This window comes from Dermochelys coriacea, chromosome 1, assembly GCF_009764565.3.
Source record: "Dermochelys coriacea isolate rDerCor1 chromosome 1, rDerCor1.pri.v4, whole genome shotgun sequence".
NCBI classification, from domain to species: Eukaryota; Metazoa; Chordata; order Testudines; family Dermochelyidae; genus Dermochelys; species Dermochelys coriacea.
In genome coordinates, this window is record NC_050068.2 from 245,286,306 (window position 1) to 245,304,599 (window position 18,294).

At 44.8% G+C, this 18,294-nt stretch overlaps 1 protein-coding gene across 8 annotated transcripts in view; it reads left to right on the forward strand.

Annotated features, from left to right (window-relative positions):
• Positions 1-9,097: 9,097 nt before the first annotated feature.
• Positions 9,098-18,294, forward strand: part of BICD1 (BICD cargo adaptor 1) — a 256,112-nt gene continuing 246,915 nt past the window's right edge. For 4 of the 8 annotated variants that reach the window (XM_038376959.2, XM_038376988.2, XM_043518364.1 and 1 more), the window contains exon 1: positions 9,101-9,979. In XM_038376959.2, coding sequence (XP_038232887.1) covers positions 9,767-9,979 — 213 coding nt within the window. In that variant the 5' untranslated portion in view covers positions 9,101-9,766. Of the gene's footprint in view, positions 9,980-18,294 lie in introns of all 8 variants that reach the window. The other 4 variants (XM_038376917.2, XM_038376924.2, XM_043518356.1 and 1 more) reach the window with 3 other exon arrangements.

The window sequence follows — 18,294 nt, forward strand, 5'->3', positions numbered from 1 at the left end:
GAGCTGGATTTGAATTATATCCTATTACCAGTCCTTGAATGCTTGGCTGCCTCAAAAATCTGCACTTCATTGCATGATCTATTGTTTCTAGCACAGAAAGTAACAGTGCCATTTTCAAGGCATCTAAAGAGCAACTTCTGTATATAAAATGGATATGATAATACTTGCCTCATGGGAGGTTATTTAATATCAATAAAGTGCTTTGAGATCCTCCTATAAGAGGTAATATTCAACCCACTATTAGTACTAACTATTACTGTTCAAGCCTTCTACAGGGTGACTGGCTGAAATCATTACACAAGAGGAAACTAACTCTAAAGAATAAAAGTGAAGAAGAAATAATAACACAGTTAAATCAGATCTGCCAACTCTTAATAAGATGCAGGCACACGGGTTCTGAGCTGTCAAAGACAGAAAGCATAAAGAGAGATCTGGGCAGGGTATAAAAGCCCATGAGATAACTTATGTTTGTGCAATGAAATTATTTAAAATAGTCACAGTATGCTTAAGGCTGTGCACTTTGACTATTAAGTAAATACCTGATAGACCCAGAACTGTGGCCTAGAACCAGGGCTTCATTTGCACCTCCATGCAGCCGCCTTAATTTTTATTTTTCATGGGAAATAAGGATGGGGTGAGGGGGATCTCAGCCAAGGGGGATCCAGTTGAGTGGATTTCCAGAAAAGATTAGACAAATCCAGAGTGTGAGTACCTTTAGCTCACACTGCAACACCTTCTTTAATAAAGCCATCATCAGCAGAATGCCATTTATAGCATCAGGTGCCCTACTGTGATGCTTCTCATGGCAGTCAGGGCTGAGACTCCCCTTGTTACCACTTGCATCCAGTATGGAGGAGTCTTGCCTATGCCAGTTGGGTGTTAGTTCCATAATAAGTCATGCAGGCTTTCTTCGCTGGGCCATATCAGCCCTGCCTTTGCCCTGCAGATTGACAATAGATGCACCCTTGAGTCCCTTCAAATTGTCCCTCTGTGGTGTCCAGCCTCTCTGATCACTGGATACCCACATATATCCCAGATTCTCTGTTCCCAAAAAGAAAAGGAGGACTTGTGGCACCTTAGAGACTAACAAATTTATTTGAGCATAAGCTTTTGTGAGCTACAGCTCACTTCACCAGATGCATTCAGTGGAAAATACAATGGGGAGATTTATATACATAGAGAACATGAAACAATGGGTGTTACCATACACACTGTAACGAGAGTGATTACTTAAGGTGAACTATTACCAGGAGGAGAGAGGGAGGCGGGAAAAACCTTTTGTAGTGATAATCAAGGTGGCCAGTTCCAGCAGTTGACAAGAACGTCTGAGGAACAGGGTGTGTGTGTGTGTGTGGGGGGGAATAAACATGGGGAAATAGTTTTACTTTGTGTAATGACACATCCACTCCCAGTCTTTATTCAAGCCTAAATTAATTGTATCCAGTTTGCAAATTAATTCCAATTCAGCAGTCTCTCTTTGGAGTCTGTTTTTGAAGTTTTTTTGTTGAAGAATTGCAACTTTTAGGTCTGTAATCGAGTGACCAAAGAGATTGAAGTGGTCTCCGACTGGTTTTTGAATGTTATAATTCTTGACGTCTGATTTGTGTCCATTTATTCTTTTACGTAGAGACTGTCCAGTTTGACCAATGTATATGGCAGAGGGGCATTGCTGGCACATGATGGCATATATCACAGAACCACTAACCCAGGAACCTATCCTTGCAACAAAGCCCGTTGCCAACTGTGTCCATATATCTATTCAGGGGACACCATCATAGGGCCTAATCGCATCAGCCACGCTATCAGAGGCTCGTTCACCTGCACATCTACCAATGTGATATATGCCATCATGTGCCAGCAATGACCCTCTGCCATGTACATTGGTCAAACTGGACAGTCTCTATGTAAAAGAATAAATGGATACATGTTTATACTCCTCCCCCCCACTGTTCCTCAGACGTTCTTGTCTACTGCTGGAAATGGCCCACCTTGATTATCACTACAAAAGGTCCCCCCCCCCCCACACACACTCTCCTGCTGGTAATAACTCGCCTTAAGTGATCACTCTGGTTACAGTGTGTATGGTAACACCCATTGTTTCATGTTCTCTATGTATATAAATCTCTCCACTGTATTTTCCACTACATGCATCCGATGAAGTGAGCTGTAGCTCACGAAAGCTTATGCTCAAATAAATTTGTTAGTTTCTAAGGTGCCACAAGTCCTCCTTTTCTTTTTGTGAATACAGCCTAACAGGGCTGCTCCTCTGAAATCTGTTCCCAAAGGAACAGTGTATCCCAGTTTACCAGTTTTACCTCTTAGACCATCGGTCCTGTATATCACACAACATGTGAGTTCAATTATGGCAAAACAATAGGAAATTTATTTACGAAAGAATAGAGATTTAGACAGAAACAAGTGTGAGTGATGGAAACAATTGGTTTCATAAAAAACAAAATCCTAAACAAGAAGTTACCTTTCCTATTTAATAAAGTAGATTCCCATCCCTAAGTTCAGTTTTTGCAGTGCTTGCTAGCCTCACTGAGGTATTATCAGTCTTTCATGAAGTATCCCTGCTCATCAAGGTCCCTCCTCAGTGAATGGCCCCCTAGTGTCTTTCTCTATCATGTGATATACTGAATCAGTCTTTTGTCTTTATTCACAGAGAGAGCAATCCCTTGCTATCATTTCTTTTCACTCCCAAGTGGTTTTGATGTTTGTTTCTTTGACGGGTTTCCATTGACTTTTCTGGATTGGTGCAAAGGTGGACACTGAGCAATGCATTATATAATTGGCTAGCCAGAGAAGGTAGCAACTCCCTCCCATCTGAATAGGTCATCACCAGAAATATGATTCCCTAGTGCAGTGGTTCCCAAACTTGTTCTGCCGCTTGTGCAGGGAAAGCCCCTGGTGGGCCGGGCCAGTTTGTTTACCTGCCGTGTTTGCTGGTTTGGCCGAGCGCGGCTCCCCGTGGCTGCGGTTCGCTGCTCTAGGCCAATGGGAGCTGCTGGATGCGACGGCGAGTACATCCCTTGGCCTGCGCCTTTCTCACTGCTTAGATAAATTTTACTTCAGCAGATTTCACTTCAAAGGACTATAAAAGAAAGGAGTAGAGAATCATAGACTATCAGGGGTGGTAGGGCTCTCAGGAGGTCATTTAGTCCAACCCCCTGCTCAAAGCAGGACCAATCCCTAGTTTTTGCCCTAGATCTCTAAATGGCCCCTTCAAGGATTGAGCTCACAACCTTGGGTTTAGCAGGCCAATGCTCAAACCACTGAGCTATCCCTCCCCCCTAGAACCACAAGTGATCTGCTTCACCAAAGGAGACAAAGGACCCAGCATCTTTACGTCTCTGGGAGAGATCCTGACTGAGGTGAGGGTCAGTCGTCTTGCTGGAAAACTGTAGTTGAGAAAGACCATCTAGAATAAAGCCTTGAACCAAAACTTGCTAGATTAAGTTTTCGATTTGTAGATGTGTGTTTTCACTTTTATTTTCTGGGAACTATTTTCTAACTTTCATTCTTATACTGGAATTCACTTAAAAGCCTATCTTCTTTTGTTAATAAACTTGTTTTATTTTTAATCTAAACCAAGCCTGTGCTGAGTTTGAACGGAACTGTTTGGTATCGTGAGTTAAAATAATAAACTGTTGAATATTGACTCCTTAAAGAGCCAATGAATCTTAATATCCCTCTGATTGTTCCAGGACAGGGCTAGACATTTCAGAACTCACATTTTGGGGAAAACTCAGGGCTGGGGAGAGTGTGAAGTCACCATTCCAGTTGTTAACCAAGGCTGATGGAAACCAGTGGAAATCTGTGGTATTGCACACAGGGTCCAAGCACTGGACCAGGGCTGCCCAATACATACACAGAGTGCATGCTTGTTGCTGACTTTATGTCCCAGACAGAGAGCCACAGGGACAAGGCATTGTGTGGGTTACAGGGTAAGAGGTGACACAACTCTTCATGGGTCTGGATTGCACCCCAGAATGGGACACTATGCTGCAACTGCTAGGAAACACGGGAGGCACAGCCCAGGAGAGTGAAGAGATAATGGTGGCAAATGATGGGCAATAAGGGGAGGGCATGGAATAGCCCCCAGCATAATTAGAGCTGCCGTAGGAGTTATTCTCCGTTAGGACAACTTTCCCCCAACTGCCAGGGCGCTGCTCCACAGTCCAGAACAGCTGGAGTTCACTCCATCTCCCACTCGTGGCTTCACTGTATTCTCCCAACTCCGCTTCCAAAAATCAAGGACCCTGTGGGGAAGGGGCAGCGTAAGTCTCCCTACTTTGCCTCTGTCAACCCTGTGCTAGGAATCTCAGTTAAAAAAAAAATTCTCACTTGCCTACTGTGTGGAAATATGGCAGCAAGATGCCAAAATGTAATCAGTCAGGCCCCTCATCTTTTCCTGTGCCCAGACTGGGTTTGTGCATGTGGCGAGGCGAGGCGGTGCTTGCGTATGAGACAATGAGCAAACTGATTTCAGTGGAGTTAGACCAAGGCTGGAGTAGCCCTGTACATCCAGTTGCATCCATCGATTTCCATACAGATCTTTGTCATGAGCAACCATGTATTTTTTAGCTCTGAACTTAAACAGTTTGTTTTTCAATCTATTGTTGAACAATTATTCATGTAAGCTTTGCTTCTAAAGTAGCATGAGTAGAAAGTTCGAGAGAACAGCAACCCAGCACTTTCAAACCCTATCAAGTCAAGGAAAATACATGCTCCCTTCCCTCCCCCAACCCATTTTATTGTTGGTTTCTTGTATCTTTCATCCTGTTTTAGGAAAAAATGTTGCTGGATGAAGCAAGCATGGAGTAACTGGCTTTTTGGCCTTGTTTTGACGTTTAATCACTTGCAGAAGCCTGTCACTGCTTTGTCTGCTTTGCTGTGAATATTCACTTTTATTTCTCAACTACGCTTTGTTAGAAGCTTCCATATTTGCTTAAAAGCTACTCTCCAACTACAACTAGAATAATGTAGCAAAGTTTGTTTGGTGTTTTAAAAAAATAATTGCTTTCTTTCTTTATCTCATTTTTGTCTTCAAGGCAGCAGGAAAGAAACACAATTTTAGTATTTTAAGCAGATGGACCATGTTGGAATAATAACATTGAACTCTAATATGTCTAGTAACAAATCTCAAAGTACCTTACACAAGAAAAAAAGTATCATTATCTCTTTTTACAAATGGAGAAACTGAGGCACAGAGATGACATAACTTGTCCAAAGTCACACAGCAGGTCAGTGGCAGCGCTGTGATTAGAATGCAACTCTCCTGACTCCTAGTACAGTGCTCTGTCCACTGGACTATATTATCCCTCGTTTTAAAGACATCATTTAAATTATAATTAGTCTTTCTCAGACAAATCACATTCTAGTTAGTAAATCTAATTTTCCTAATATTTTGAAAACAGAAGATTTTCAGGAAAACCTGATGAAATAGGGTTTAGTAAGGATTAGGACTCCGTTCTTAGTTTTCAACATTGACTTTATATGAAAATTAGAGCCACAATCCAAATTCTGTTCCATGTACGTGTTTCCCCAGTGAAGGACCCGTCAGTGATTCCATAACAAGCCTGTGAAAGCTACAGGCTGTGCTCTTGTCCATGTAATGGACTGGAGTGAATCTCAGCTTCTATTTTTAACAGCACAGTCAGTATTGTGACCATCAGAGAAACATGCTCAAAAAGCAAAAGGGCTAGTCCTTAAGAGATTTAATGAATATGTACAGGCAAGACTTCAGAACTACAGTGGCTGATCTTACTAAACATGCAGCATCTTAGAAATACAAACACAGGACTTAGTCCTCTAAGACTGCATGTATGATGTGCACAACACACAGGTCAGTTTGTATCCATAATACACTCTGTGTGTATTATAATAATCTCCCTGATTTTTCAATTTATTAGACAATGAAGTGGAGAATTCCAAACCTTGGGGCAGCACTGTCACAAGATCGGGATTGTGTAGGCAGGGTGGCAGGCTCTGTTCCTTTCTTGCAAGGAAGAGGAAGAGAAAAAGGGCGCTTTCTTCTCAGTGGCTAAATTATTCAGACTAATGAGTGTTTCCATTCACATAAACGCACTTCCCAAGGTTCAGTATGCTTAGGACAGAGTTGTATTGAGGCAGCATGGGGAGATTGACATCTCCCATAGGATATAGGATTTGCCATACTGACTCATACCCAAAGTCCAACTAGTCCGGTATAATATCTCTGACAGTGGCCAACACTAGATTCCTCAAAGGAAGGTATAAGAATCCTAGGTTTCAGAGTAGCAGCCGTGTTAGTCTGTATTCGCAAAAAGAAAAGGAGTACTTGTGGCACCTTAGAGACTAACAAATTTATTAGAGCATAAGCTTTCGTGAGCTACAGCTCACTTCATCGGATGCATTTGGTGGAAAAAACAGAGGAGAGATTTATATACACAGCAGCCTGGATTTCTACATAGACTGCTTCCGCCGACGTGCATGAGCTGAAATTGTGGAAAAGCAGCATCGCTTACCCCATAACCTCAGCCATGCAGAACACAGTGCCATCCACAGCCTCAGGAACAACTCTGACATCATAATCAAAAAGGCTGACAAAGGAGGTGCTGTCGTCATCATGAATAGGTCGGAGTATGAACAAGAGGCTACTAGGCAGCTCTCCAACACCTCTTTCTACAAGCCATTACCCTCTGATCCCACTGAGAGTTACCAAAAGAAACTACAGCATTTGCTCAAGAAACTCCCTGAAAAAACACAAGAACAAATCCGCACAGACACACCCCTGGAGCCCCGACCTGGGGTATTCTATCTGCTACCCAAGATCCATAAACCTGGAAATCCTGGACGCCCCATCATCTCAGGCATTGGCACCCTGACAGCAGGATTGTCTGGCTATGTAGACTCCCTCCTCAGGCCCTTCGTTACCAGCACTCCCAGCTATCTTCAAGACACCACCGATTTCCTGAGGAAACTACAGTCCATTGGTGATCTTCCTAAAAACACCATCCTAGCCACTATGGATGTAGAAGCCCTCTACACCAACATTCCACACAAAGATGGACTACAAGCCGTCAGGAACAGTATCCCCGATACTGTCACGGCTAACCTGGTGGCAGAACTTTGTGACTTTGTCCTGACCCATAACTATTTCACATTTGGTGACAATGTATACCTTCAAATCAGCGGCACTGCGATGGGTACCCGCATGGCCCCACAGTATGCCAACATTTTTATGGCTGACTTAGAACAACGCTTCCTCAGCTCTCGTCCCCTAATGCCCCTACTCTACTTGCGCTACATTGATGACATCTTCATCATCTGGACCCATGGAAAAGAAGCTCTTGAGGAATTCCACCATGATTTCAACAATTTCCATCCCACCATCAACCTCAGCCTGGACCAGTCCACACAAGAGATCCACTTCCTGGACACTACGGTGCTAATAAGCGATGGTCACATAAACACCACCCTATATCGGAAACCTACTGACCGCTATTCCTACCTACATGCCTCTAGCTTTCATCCAGATCATACCACTCGATCCATTGTCTACAGCCAAGCGCTACGATATAACCGCATTTGCTCCAACCCTTCAGACAGAGACAAACACCTACAAGATCTCTATCATGCATTCCTACAACTACAATACCCACCTGCTGAAGTGAAGAAACAGATTGATAGAGCCAGAAGAGTACCCAGAAGTCACCTACTACAGGACAGGCCCAACAAAGAAAATAACAGAACGCCACTAGCCATCACCTTCAGCCCCCAACTAAAACCTCTCCAACGCATCATCAAGGATCTACAACCTATCCTGAAGGACGAGCCATCGCTCTCTCAGATCTTGGGAGACAGACCAGTCCTTGCTTACAGACAGCCCCCCAATCTGAAGCAAATACTCACCAGCAACCACACACCACACAACAGAACCACTAACCCAGGAACCTATCCTTGCAACAAAGCCCGTTGCCAACTCTGTCCACGTATCTATTCAGGGGATACCATCATAGGGCCTAATCACATCAGCCACACTATCAGAGGCTCGTTCACCTGCGCATCTACCAATGTGATATATGCCATCATGTGCCAGCAATGCCCCTCTGCCATGTACATTGGCCAAACTGGACAGTCTCTACGGAAAAGAATGAATGGACACAAATCAGACGTCAAGAATTATAACATTCAAAAACCAGTTGGAGAACACTTCAATCTCTCTGGTCACTCGATCACAGACCTAAGAGTCGCTATACTTCAACAAAAAAGCTTCAAAAACAGACTCCAACGAGAGACTGCTGAATTGGAATTAATTTGCAAACTGGATACAATTAACTTAGGCTTGAATAGAGACTGGGAATGGATGAGTCATTACACAAAGTAAAACTATTTCCCCATGGTATTTCTCCCTCCCACCCCACCCCCCACTGTTCCTCTGATATTCTTGTTAACTGCTGGAATTAGCCTACCTGCTTGTCACCATGAAAGGTTTTCCTCCTTTCCCCCCCCTGCTGCTGGTGATGGCTTATCTTAAGTGATCACTCTCCTTACAGTGTGTATGATAAACCCATTGTTTCATGTTCTCTGTGTGTGTGTATATAAATCTCTCCTCTGTTTTTTCCACCAAATGCATCCGATGAAGTGAGCTGTAGCTCACGAAAGCTTATGCTCTAATAAATTTGTTAGTCTCTAAGGTGCCACAAGTACTCCTTTTCTTTATAAGAATCCTGGCTTCCATGAAGATTTCAGCCTAATCCCAGTGAGGGTGGGAGCTGGGATGTGTTTGTGTGTTCTAGGGGAGGAGGATGAATGGCTTTGGGGTACAGACTTTGGGTATGTGTGTACTGAGGGGGGGGGTGTTGCCTTAGAGTGAGTTTTTAGGGGGTCTGAGCTGTCCCCCCTCTGATATCCTCTTTGCAACGCTCTGTTTGCAAGAGTGGAGATGCATTGACAGGAAGTAGATGAGGATTGTTTCCTGCTCTTCTCCTTTTGCAAACCTACCAGAGAATAACCTGGTGGGCGACTGGGTGGGATTTCTGGGCTGGGGGTGGGAGGGAGAGAGAGAGAGAGAGAGAGAGAGATTTATACATCTGAACAAACCTCTGTGGAGGCAGCCACAAACCCTCCTGCCCTCGGGCCGGGGCGGGAGAGAGGCGACATCACTGCTGCTTTCCCATCTCTCCTCCTTTCCTTCTTCCTTTCTGCCTCTCCTTCCTCCTGGCCGCTGGGGGAGAGGTGGCTGGCTGGGGAGGTGGCCACAGTCTCTCTCTTGCTGTGCTATGGTAATAATTGTCCCTTCCCGCCCCCCCGCCCAGCCTTCCTCCCCATCTGCTTTCTCCTCCTCCCGTTTGGTTCCAGGCCGGCAGCAGACCGACTGCATCATTTTTTGCACAGGCTGCCGCAGCAGCACCAGCAGCGGGGAGAGCGGGAGCAGGGGGAGAGTCCAGAGCCTGCAGTGAAGCTGCCCTCGAGACATGGCGGATCGGTGCCTCTGAGGAAGCAAAAAACTCCCCAAGCCGCCTCCGCTCCCAGCCCCGGTTCGCCGGGCTGCGGCTGACCGGGCCAAGGAGAAGGAGCGGAGCGGCCCGAGGACAAATGGTGCTGCAGCCTTTGCTTTGATTTCCTCCCCTTCTTCTCCATGTTGCGCCTCTCTTCGGCGCTTCAGGCCGCGTAGCCGCTGCTGCTAGCAGGAGCATCCAGGGACAGTGCCAGGCAGCCCTCCCTGCCCCCCCCCCACCCCCTCTCCATCTGTCTGTCCGGCCAGCCGGCCACAGGGGCTATGGCTGCGGAAGAGGTATTGCAGGCAGTGGATCACTACCAGACCGAGATCGAAAGGCTGACTAAGGAGCTCACCGAAACAACCCGCGAAAAGATCCAGGCCGCTGAATATGGGCTGGTGGTGCTGGAGGAAAAACTCACCCTGAAGCAGCAGTATGACGAGCTGGAGGCTGACTACGATTGCCTTAAACAGGAGCTGGAGCAGCTGAGGGAGGTGAGTTAGCCGATGCTCTTCTCTCCCCTTCCTCTTCTCCCTCCCGAATAAACCCCATGCACTAAACAAAACGAAATAAGGAAAGGTGCCCAAGGAGCTCTTCTTACTGATGCCCTCTGATAATCTACCTGAGCCCCTTGATCAGACATGGAAGCAAAAATGGCCTTGTGGAGAATGTGTGTAAAGAACCCTAGAGGCATGAATTGATGAGATGGGGAGGAGTGATTTATTTCGGGGCCCAAGAGTCAGCAATGACTGTAGAGTTTAAGAGTGGATTATATGACGTTTGAAACTACTTAAGATGCCAGTGATACGTAGGCATTGCCCTAACCTGTGTGGCAAGATAACAATTGGGAACCACAACTTCTAATAGCAGACATTTGCAGCACTGGGAAATACTTCAGCCACACATGAATGTTTGGCCCTTATTTAAAGAGAAACACTTGATGAAACCTGGACAATCTCAGTATATAATATTTTGGGTGTTATGTGTACAGAATATTGTAATATGTGGAAAGAGAGACACCTTCTCGGGGTTACTTATATACATTTAGGGGGCAGCCTCTCATTCAGCAGGGGCAAAGCAGCCAGAAGATAGTTATGAGATCACGCTAATCAGTGAAAGTTAAACTTCTAGCTCATCCTTAAAGGATGAAGTATTTGATCTGACACATATTTTTGGAGTGTCTTTCAGCTGAGTTTGTATAACATGGAGAGTATAATTATGAGTGTTACACATAACCTTTTATCATGTAACCTTTTATTTATTCCTCACCTTTGGATGTCATCCTGCAACCAATATTTATCATTAAGAGAAGTAACAAAGATTCATACAATGAGCATACAGTCCATCCACGGTAGCATGTGTTTGCATATCCAGTATTATCCTACCTAATCTCTAAATTTTAAAATGGTCTCATCTTTGTTTATAAAGACAGAGCAAATTAATTCACACACAAAAATTACATTGATGTAATTAAGTAAACCTTTGGAGAAGAGGAGGAAACGTATAAGAATGATCTTTTCTGAACATTTAAAGTAATGTTTTTCTTCTATAAAATTATATTGCCATTTATAATCAAATATAGGGAAGATCTATTCAGGGAGAAACAATGAACTAAATATTTCTCATTGAGAACAGTAATTTGTTGACCATGCTTATAAATAACATATCTACATATGTGTTCAGACACTAAGCTGTATGCACTTTTAGAAATATTTGTTTATACATGCAAAGGTTTTGTTTTACCTCCTGATAAATGTGATATGTTAAATACTTTGTTCCAGTGACCAGGATAGTTTTTAGAAATAATATTTTTGTAACAGAGTTATCTGATTTGCTGTGCTGCTCACACTCACGCTTTTATCAAGCTCATAAATAAAAGGTAGAGCTGAGGTTTTCCTCCAAAACTCGCTGGTCCAGTGCAGTGGGCTCAGGATTTGAAACCAATGACCTCAGCTTCCTGGATGGGGATGGGTAATTTGTACTGTCATGAGGGCTGAACTGGTAAAAGTGGTCCAGTAGTAAAAGGGAACTATAATGAAGGTGCAATTATAAAATGTAATTGATAGGGAAAAAGGAGATATAAGTAACAGCATCTGGCTGTGATCTTCTCAAAGCAGTCTACATCAGTGCTGATCAGGAACTACTGAGGACACAGGGTTGGCTGTTACCACAGGGGCAATGATTAATGCAAGAAATTAAATTAAATGTGAAAAAATTAAGCTTGAACAATTATTCAGCATCTGATGTCTGTGTTGACAAGATTTGCAGACATTAGAAAACCTATAGGTATAAATTCTGTTCTGATTTATACCCCACTTAAGTCTATGGGATTGCACGGGGTGCCTTTTAGCACAGAATTGAGCCCACAGAATCAAATTCTTGTCTCTGGACCCACAGGCTGTGCATAGGAAATAACCATTGAGGGAGGAAGGGGAAGAATCCTTTTGCTCCCTGGACATGAAATGGCAGTGAAACCATTCCACAGCTGCTAATTGAGTTCCAGGATCCTGGCCCTCTCTGGCCTATATATCAATTCTGGAGAGGAGGGCAACTCCCCTGAGCTGTACATCGTGGTGTACAGGGCATTTAAACCCTCTCAACAGGCTCCCAGAATTCTGTTCTTCCTCCCGCTCCATGCAGAAGAGCCATTGATTCTGTTACATATAAGTAGAGCCTTGCATGGATACAAAATTTATATTCACATCTGATCCGCGATCTACAAACATGGTCCATGGATATCCGCATATGCAGAAGTAAAGCGGGTATCCACATCCACAGAAGTAAAGCGGGTATCCCATCCGCAGAAATAAAGCGAGTCTCCATAGTGAATAGAATTGTTGAGGAACTGGCTGGAACCTGCTGAAAGCGATTCCATATCAATGCAGAATCGCAACGAGACAATAGAAATCCCCAATGACTTAAACATTGACATCTAGGAAACCACAACCAAGTCCCCAACTCAGGAACAAAAACTGAGATGTGACCTGCAGAGGATAGAGTGTGGGCTTCTGGTTCTGGGGGGAGCGTGGCTGCTCTTTCCTGTAACTGACTAAGGTGGTCAGAGAGAGAAAGAGGCTGAAATGGAGTTCTCTACAGCTTGGCTGGTGAATTGCTCTGGCTTGACCAGAATGGACTGTGTTTTAACCTTTCTATTTCTCTACACTGACCTAAGGACTTCCAGTGCTGTGTTCCAGTGGGCTAACAAATTCCACTGTGTTTTGACAATGCTGCTTGGCTGTCCCTGCAAATACTTGCCTTAGTCTCTGAAGAGTGTTTAAGTCTTTAGCAGAAGGCTACCTCAGTTGGATTTCCACCAGCACTGGGCAGAGGACAGCAGATGCTCAGTCTAGGATGTGGTGAGGCTGTGTGGCCTGCCCTGGCCTGAAGGAAGAGTAGGACTCCTTGGGGGTCTGCCACACTAAAGGGATTCCTCTAAGAGACTGATTAAAAACTGGAGCATAGCACAGATCCTGTGGATCTGTAACACATGCAATGGAAACAAGTCAGTAAAACTGAAAGAAGAATGCTGTCAGACTTGCATTAGGTGCATCCTGATTGTGGCCCAGAATGTGAACCCTTATTTCATTAGTGATCAGTTACTGACGTGTACAATACAATGAAAACTTAAAAAGGAGGAAGGTGTCCCATACTGTTGTGTTAAACCAGTCTGTTCCTATGCAGCAATATGCACAGACAGGATAGTGTTGGGGAGCTAAAGTCAGTTGCCCCAATTCAGGCTCCCTCCAAAACCTATGAAAAACGGCCTCTGTGTGTTTTCTGAAATATGCACTGCAGAGGGTATTCTGGGGTGTGGGCTGCACATGTAGGCAACTAAGACCTTTGACTAAGCAATGGTAGAAGGCAGTGGCAGATTTAGAGTTAGTGGGGCCCTGTGTGCAGTTTCATTTTCAGGCCTCCCCCCCCGGGGACCCAGCCAAGAAAAGGAACATTTTCTCTTTTCTCCTCCCCATTTTTCATTCTTTTTTTTTCATCCTCCTCCTATATTATAAGTAATGCGAAGTAAATGAAAATAAAGTGAGGTACCTTGATTGGGGCAGGGGGTTGGGATGCAGAAGCGGGTGTGGGGGCTGGACTCTGTGAGGGAGTTTGGGTGCGGGGTGCGGGCTCTGGGCTGGGGGTTGGGATACGGGAGGGGGGGAGGAGGTGGTGCTTACCTTGGGCAACGTGGCTCCTAAAGCGACCGGCACACACACCCCTCTGGCAGCAGCTCGTAGGTGGGGGTGGGGTCAGGGGGTCTCCGTGTGCTTCTGCCCTCAGGTGCTGCCCCTGCAGCTCCCATTGGCCTGCCAGTGGGAGCTGTGGAGTCAGTGCTCAGGGCGGGGCAGCACGTGGAGACATGCTGGCCACTTCTGGGAGCATCGTGGCACGGAGGGAGGGAGGCAGAGCGGGCAGGAAGCCGCCTTAGCCCTGCAGCTGTCATGTTTCTGCGCCCCCCCCCCCTTGGGGGGAGTGGGGCAGCAGGTTTCCATGTTTGTTTCATGGTAAATCCACTCCTGGTAGAGGTGGAACTCCCAAGACAGATTATTTTGCTTCTACAAGAGTTATCTGTGTGTGTATGTGTGTGGTTTGTGCATGGGGGAAAGGGCTGGTTTCAAGCTATTTTCACTGTATATTTGCCACGTTCTGAAGTCATTTGCACACTGGGATAGAAGTTGGGTCTAGATTTGTACTGAAACAAGTATTCATTCAATTAATGAATTATTTCATTATTATACCTTTACATTCTGCTATTAGCAACTCTTTGCACGTTATCACTGATCAGACAGACCTGTCACTTTAACCTTTGCCTCCCTAGTGGATGTGCCCCATTGGATGCAAGAAACATACCATGAAGCTCAATTCCTACCGTCCTTACACTTTCAAAACTCCCATCACTTCAAAGGGACTTTTCTATAAGGACTGCAGTAGGAAGCCTCAAATTTGAAAGAATGAAATATTTTTCAGTATTATGGGTCAGTGAGATGGGAAAGTAAATCCACTGTAGGGAGTAGCAGTGTAATCACTTGTAATGCATTGCATTAAATATTAATTTCTGTACATATGATTTATGCTGTGCCACCATTAAAATACAAATTGCTGTGGTGGCCCATGAAATTTCTTGTACCGGCCATATTTTAAACAAAGAGTTTGGTGTTTTGAGGTGTCATGATGTTACATGATACAAAAGATGTGAGGCTGTAATCAATGAGCTAATAACAAACTTGACTTCCAGTAAGTGAAGTAGTTATTACATTAAGTCTGCCGTCCAGGTTTAAGAGCATTTAGTGGGAAGAAATGAGGAATCAATCAGCTATTATCTTTGTTTTCGAAGAGTTGAAGCAATTAGTAGGAAGGTGAAAAGAGAGATGCTGCTTTGCTGAGTTTACCGCTTTCAAGGTTGTAACATGGAGTTCTAATAGCTGTAGGTTTTAAGGGAGGACTGGCAGAATAGTGTAACAGTATGCCAAATGTCCATGAATTTTATCATTTTAAAAGCTCTTTTAGTTCTGTTGATTTTTTTCTCCCATCTTATAAATAAGGTTTCTGTTCATCACTAAAAAGAAAAGGAGTACTTGTGGCACCTTAGAGACTAACAAATTTCATCACTAGTTTACATTTCAAGTATAAAAACTGAATTTTAGGCTTGTAGTGGCAATGTCTTGCTTTTAGGCACCAAGTCAGCAAGGTACTTAAGCACATGTGTACCTGTAATCACATGAGTAGGGATTCAGTAGGACTATTTAAATGCTTAAAGTTATGCATGTGCTTAAAATATCTTGTTAAACTGGGGGCTTAACTGCCTACATTTAATTGTTTTCTGGAAGCTATTCTGTTTTTTTTTATAGAGTTTGTGTTTTTTGCATTTCACATATTAGCACTTGCAGTGCAAATTCCTGCAATAAGAATAATTTTTGCAATTACTTTTTCACTAAAATCACTTTTTCACTAAAAAGTTAACGGGCACTAGAGACCTTAGTTAAAACACCAGGTTGCAGCTAGAGAGTGGGCCAGGCCCAACGGAAGAAGAAGCCCAGCTGTGGGAGGAGCTCAGGTGATAAGCCTGACGGGAGGGAGCTGCAGGAAGATAGCTAGGGAAAGATCTCTGCAATACCTCTGTGGTTGCTAGAGAGTGAAAGAAGGGCTAGAGAGAGGCAGAGGTACAGTAAGACCGGGGACTGGGAGGGTCATGGAAAAGGGCCTGAAGGAAGGCCAAGGTAGGAGGAAGTCTCCTACAGGGTTCCTAGACTGGAACCCAGAATGGAGGGAGGGTCTGGGTTTCCCTTCCAGTCTGCCAGAAAATGCAAAGGGGACAAGAACTATTGAGTTCGGACCTTACCACCAAGGAGGGAGAAAGCCCTGAGAGGCGTTGCTCTGCACAAGAGTGGGAGGACAACTTTACAGAGGCTGGAAACGGGTGAGGAGTCTGGAGGAATGACCCCAGGTAGGAGTGAAGCAATCAATGCCCTGAGAGAGGGGCTGTGAATGGGAGACATTTCCCCTTAACGCCTAGTGCCAGGGACAAGAAGAGCAAGGGAGGGAAGGGGCAGCTTCAAACAAGAAGGGAGAATGTGGGGCACTAATAAAAGTTGTTGTCTAAGCGTGTGCCAGCCCTTCAATAGCTGGGCCAGAGTCCCCATCCTGTAACTTCCCAAACCCCACATCCCTTCACTGCTCCAATCTTCCCCGCTCCCAACATTCCCTCTTCTGATACAAAGCACAGCTTTGCCAGTGATAGTAAAACCACGTCCCTGCGAGTGAAGCGTGTTATACCAGTAAAAGCACAGCTTTGCCTGTATAGCTGCATCTACACGAGGGACTTCTGCTGGCACAGTAATGTTGGTCAGGGATCACACATAATTTGTGGCCCAGGTGTGCTCAGAAAAAGGTAGAAGTAGGTGATTTTGTAAACAGCTGATTTTAGGGGGACCTCCTGCTCAAATCTGAACCATTAGCTCTACCCCATGAGCCACAGCAAATTTCAAAACAAGCCAAATAAACATGTGTATTTTAACACTTACAATAGTGGACCTTTAAACAGAAAGCAGCGACGCTTAGCCTGATAGTGGAGATGCACTCTGCTGTACTAAATCCAGCTGGAGTATGACTTGTTTCCCTTTTCCTTAATTAAGCCATTTTTGCCTTTCTCCGTTCCCTCTGAGAAATACTGTTAATTTAGGGGATCCTGACGACACAAATGGTCAGATTTTAACTCCTAAACTATTAAGAATGGGAACTTGTGCCATATGTTATTTGAAGGTTAATTTTCCATAGATTTTCAATAAAATCTTTTATTAGTACAAAATCTGAAATGATTGATAAAGGTGTTAATGGGTGAAACATGCATTATTATTGTTAAGTTAAATATTTCCTGTTTAAATTTGGGAATTAAGGTTACGGATGACAGAATAGTTTTAAGTCTAAGGGTCTTAATCTGTGTGGAATTAGGCCCTTGGTATTAGAGTTGTTTTATATAATTTGGCTGCCGTCCTTTCTTTGAGTCTGTTATGAAAAAATAATCTTCTGCCTCACAGCTTTTCAGCAGTTTTGCCCTCTTGAGGGCATGGCATGTGCAATCTGGATATTTGTTGGACTTGGTGCTGAACATGGAGCTCTCTTGCAAGTGTGATTGGGGCGAGACCGTGGTGGGGAAAAGGAAGTTCTGGCCGATGGTAACCATTTGTGTAAATTATCAGAGTAAGATTAGGAAAATTCTCAAAGTCAGATATACAGGTTAAATCAGCACCTGGGTAGCTTTTATTTACACTGTGCCACTGGCATTTGAAGGAAAATATTTTCAAGGTCACATTGGGTATGTCTACACTGCAGTTAGACACCCACAGCTGACCTGTGCCAGCTGAGTCGGGTTTGCGAGGCTCAGGCTAAGAGGTAGTTTAGTTGTGGAGTAGACACTTGGGCTCGGGCTGCAGCCTGAGCTCCAGGGCTGTCCCACCACGAGGCCCTAAAGGCCTTGAAACAGACTAGGCTTGTGTTTTTCCATATTGTGCGCAGATACAACGATGACTGGAGTGGGGACTCTAAGTGCTAGATATGTTCTCGATTCTTTCAGTTGGCCTGCCAGAGGCTGAGAGTAAACCTATGTAGGTTTTTGGCTGCTTCGTTCTGTGGCAGTATCACCATCATGATCCTCCTTTGTGGGATAGTCCCTTATGGCAGTGGTTCTCAAAGCCGGTCTGCCGCTTTTCAGGGAAAGCCTCTGGCATGCAGGATAGGTTTGTTTACCTGCTGCGTCCGCAGGTTCGGCCTATCACGGCTCCCACTGGCCACGGTTTGCTGCTCCAGGCCAATGGGAGCTGCGGGAAGGGCGGCCAGCACGTCCCTTGGCCCGCTCCGCTTCCCGCAGCCCCCATTGGCCTGGAGCGGTGAACCGCGGCCAGTGGGAGCCACAATCGGCTGAACCTGTGGACGCGGCAGGTAAACAAACCGGTCCGGTGCACCAGGGGCTTTCCCTGAACAAGCGGTGGACCGGCTTTGAGAACCACTGCCTTACGGGATTTGTAAAATTCGGTTGGATGAGGGGGAGAGCACAGGGAAAATACATTTAGCCACATTTTCCTATTAAACAGGCAAGTTTTATTACCCTTTTTTACATATGGAGAAACTGAGGCAGAAAGCGGTTAAGTAACATAGGGCTTCTCTACATGAACAATTTAATTTGTGAGAAACTGGGATGTGAATGTGCCCTGAACTAGCCTGCTGCAGACTAATTGTTTGTGTAGACCCTGTTGACCTGTGATAACAATTTAATGGGTTTTCCTCCCTCCCCCCCCGCTGCTGGTGATGGCTCATC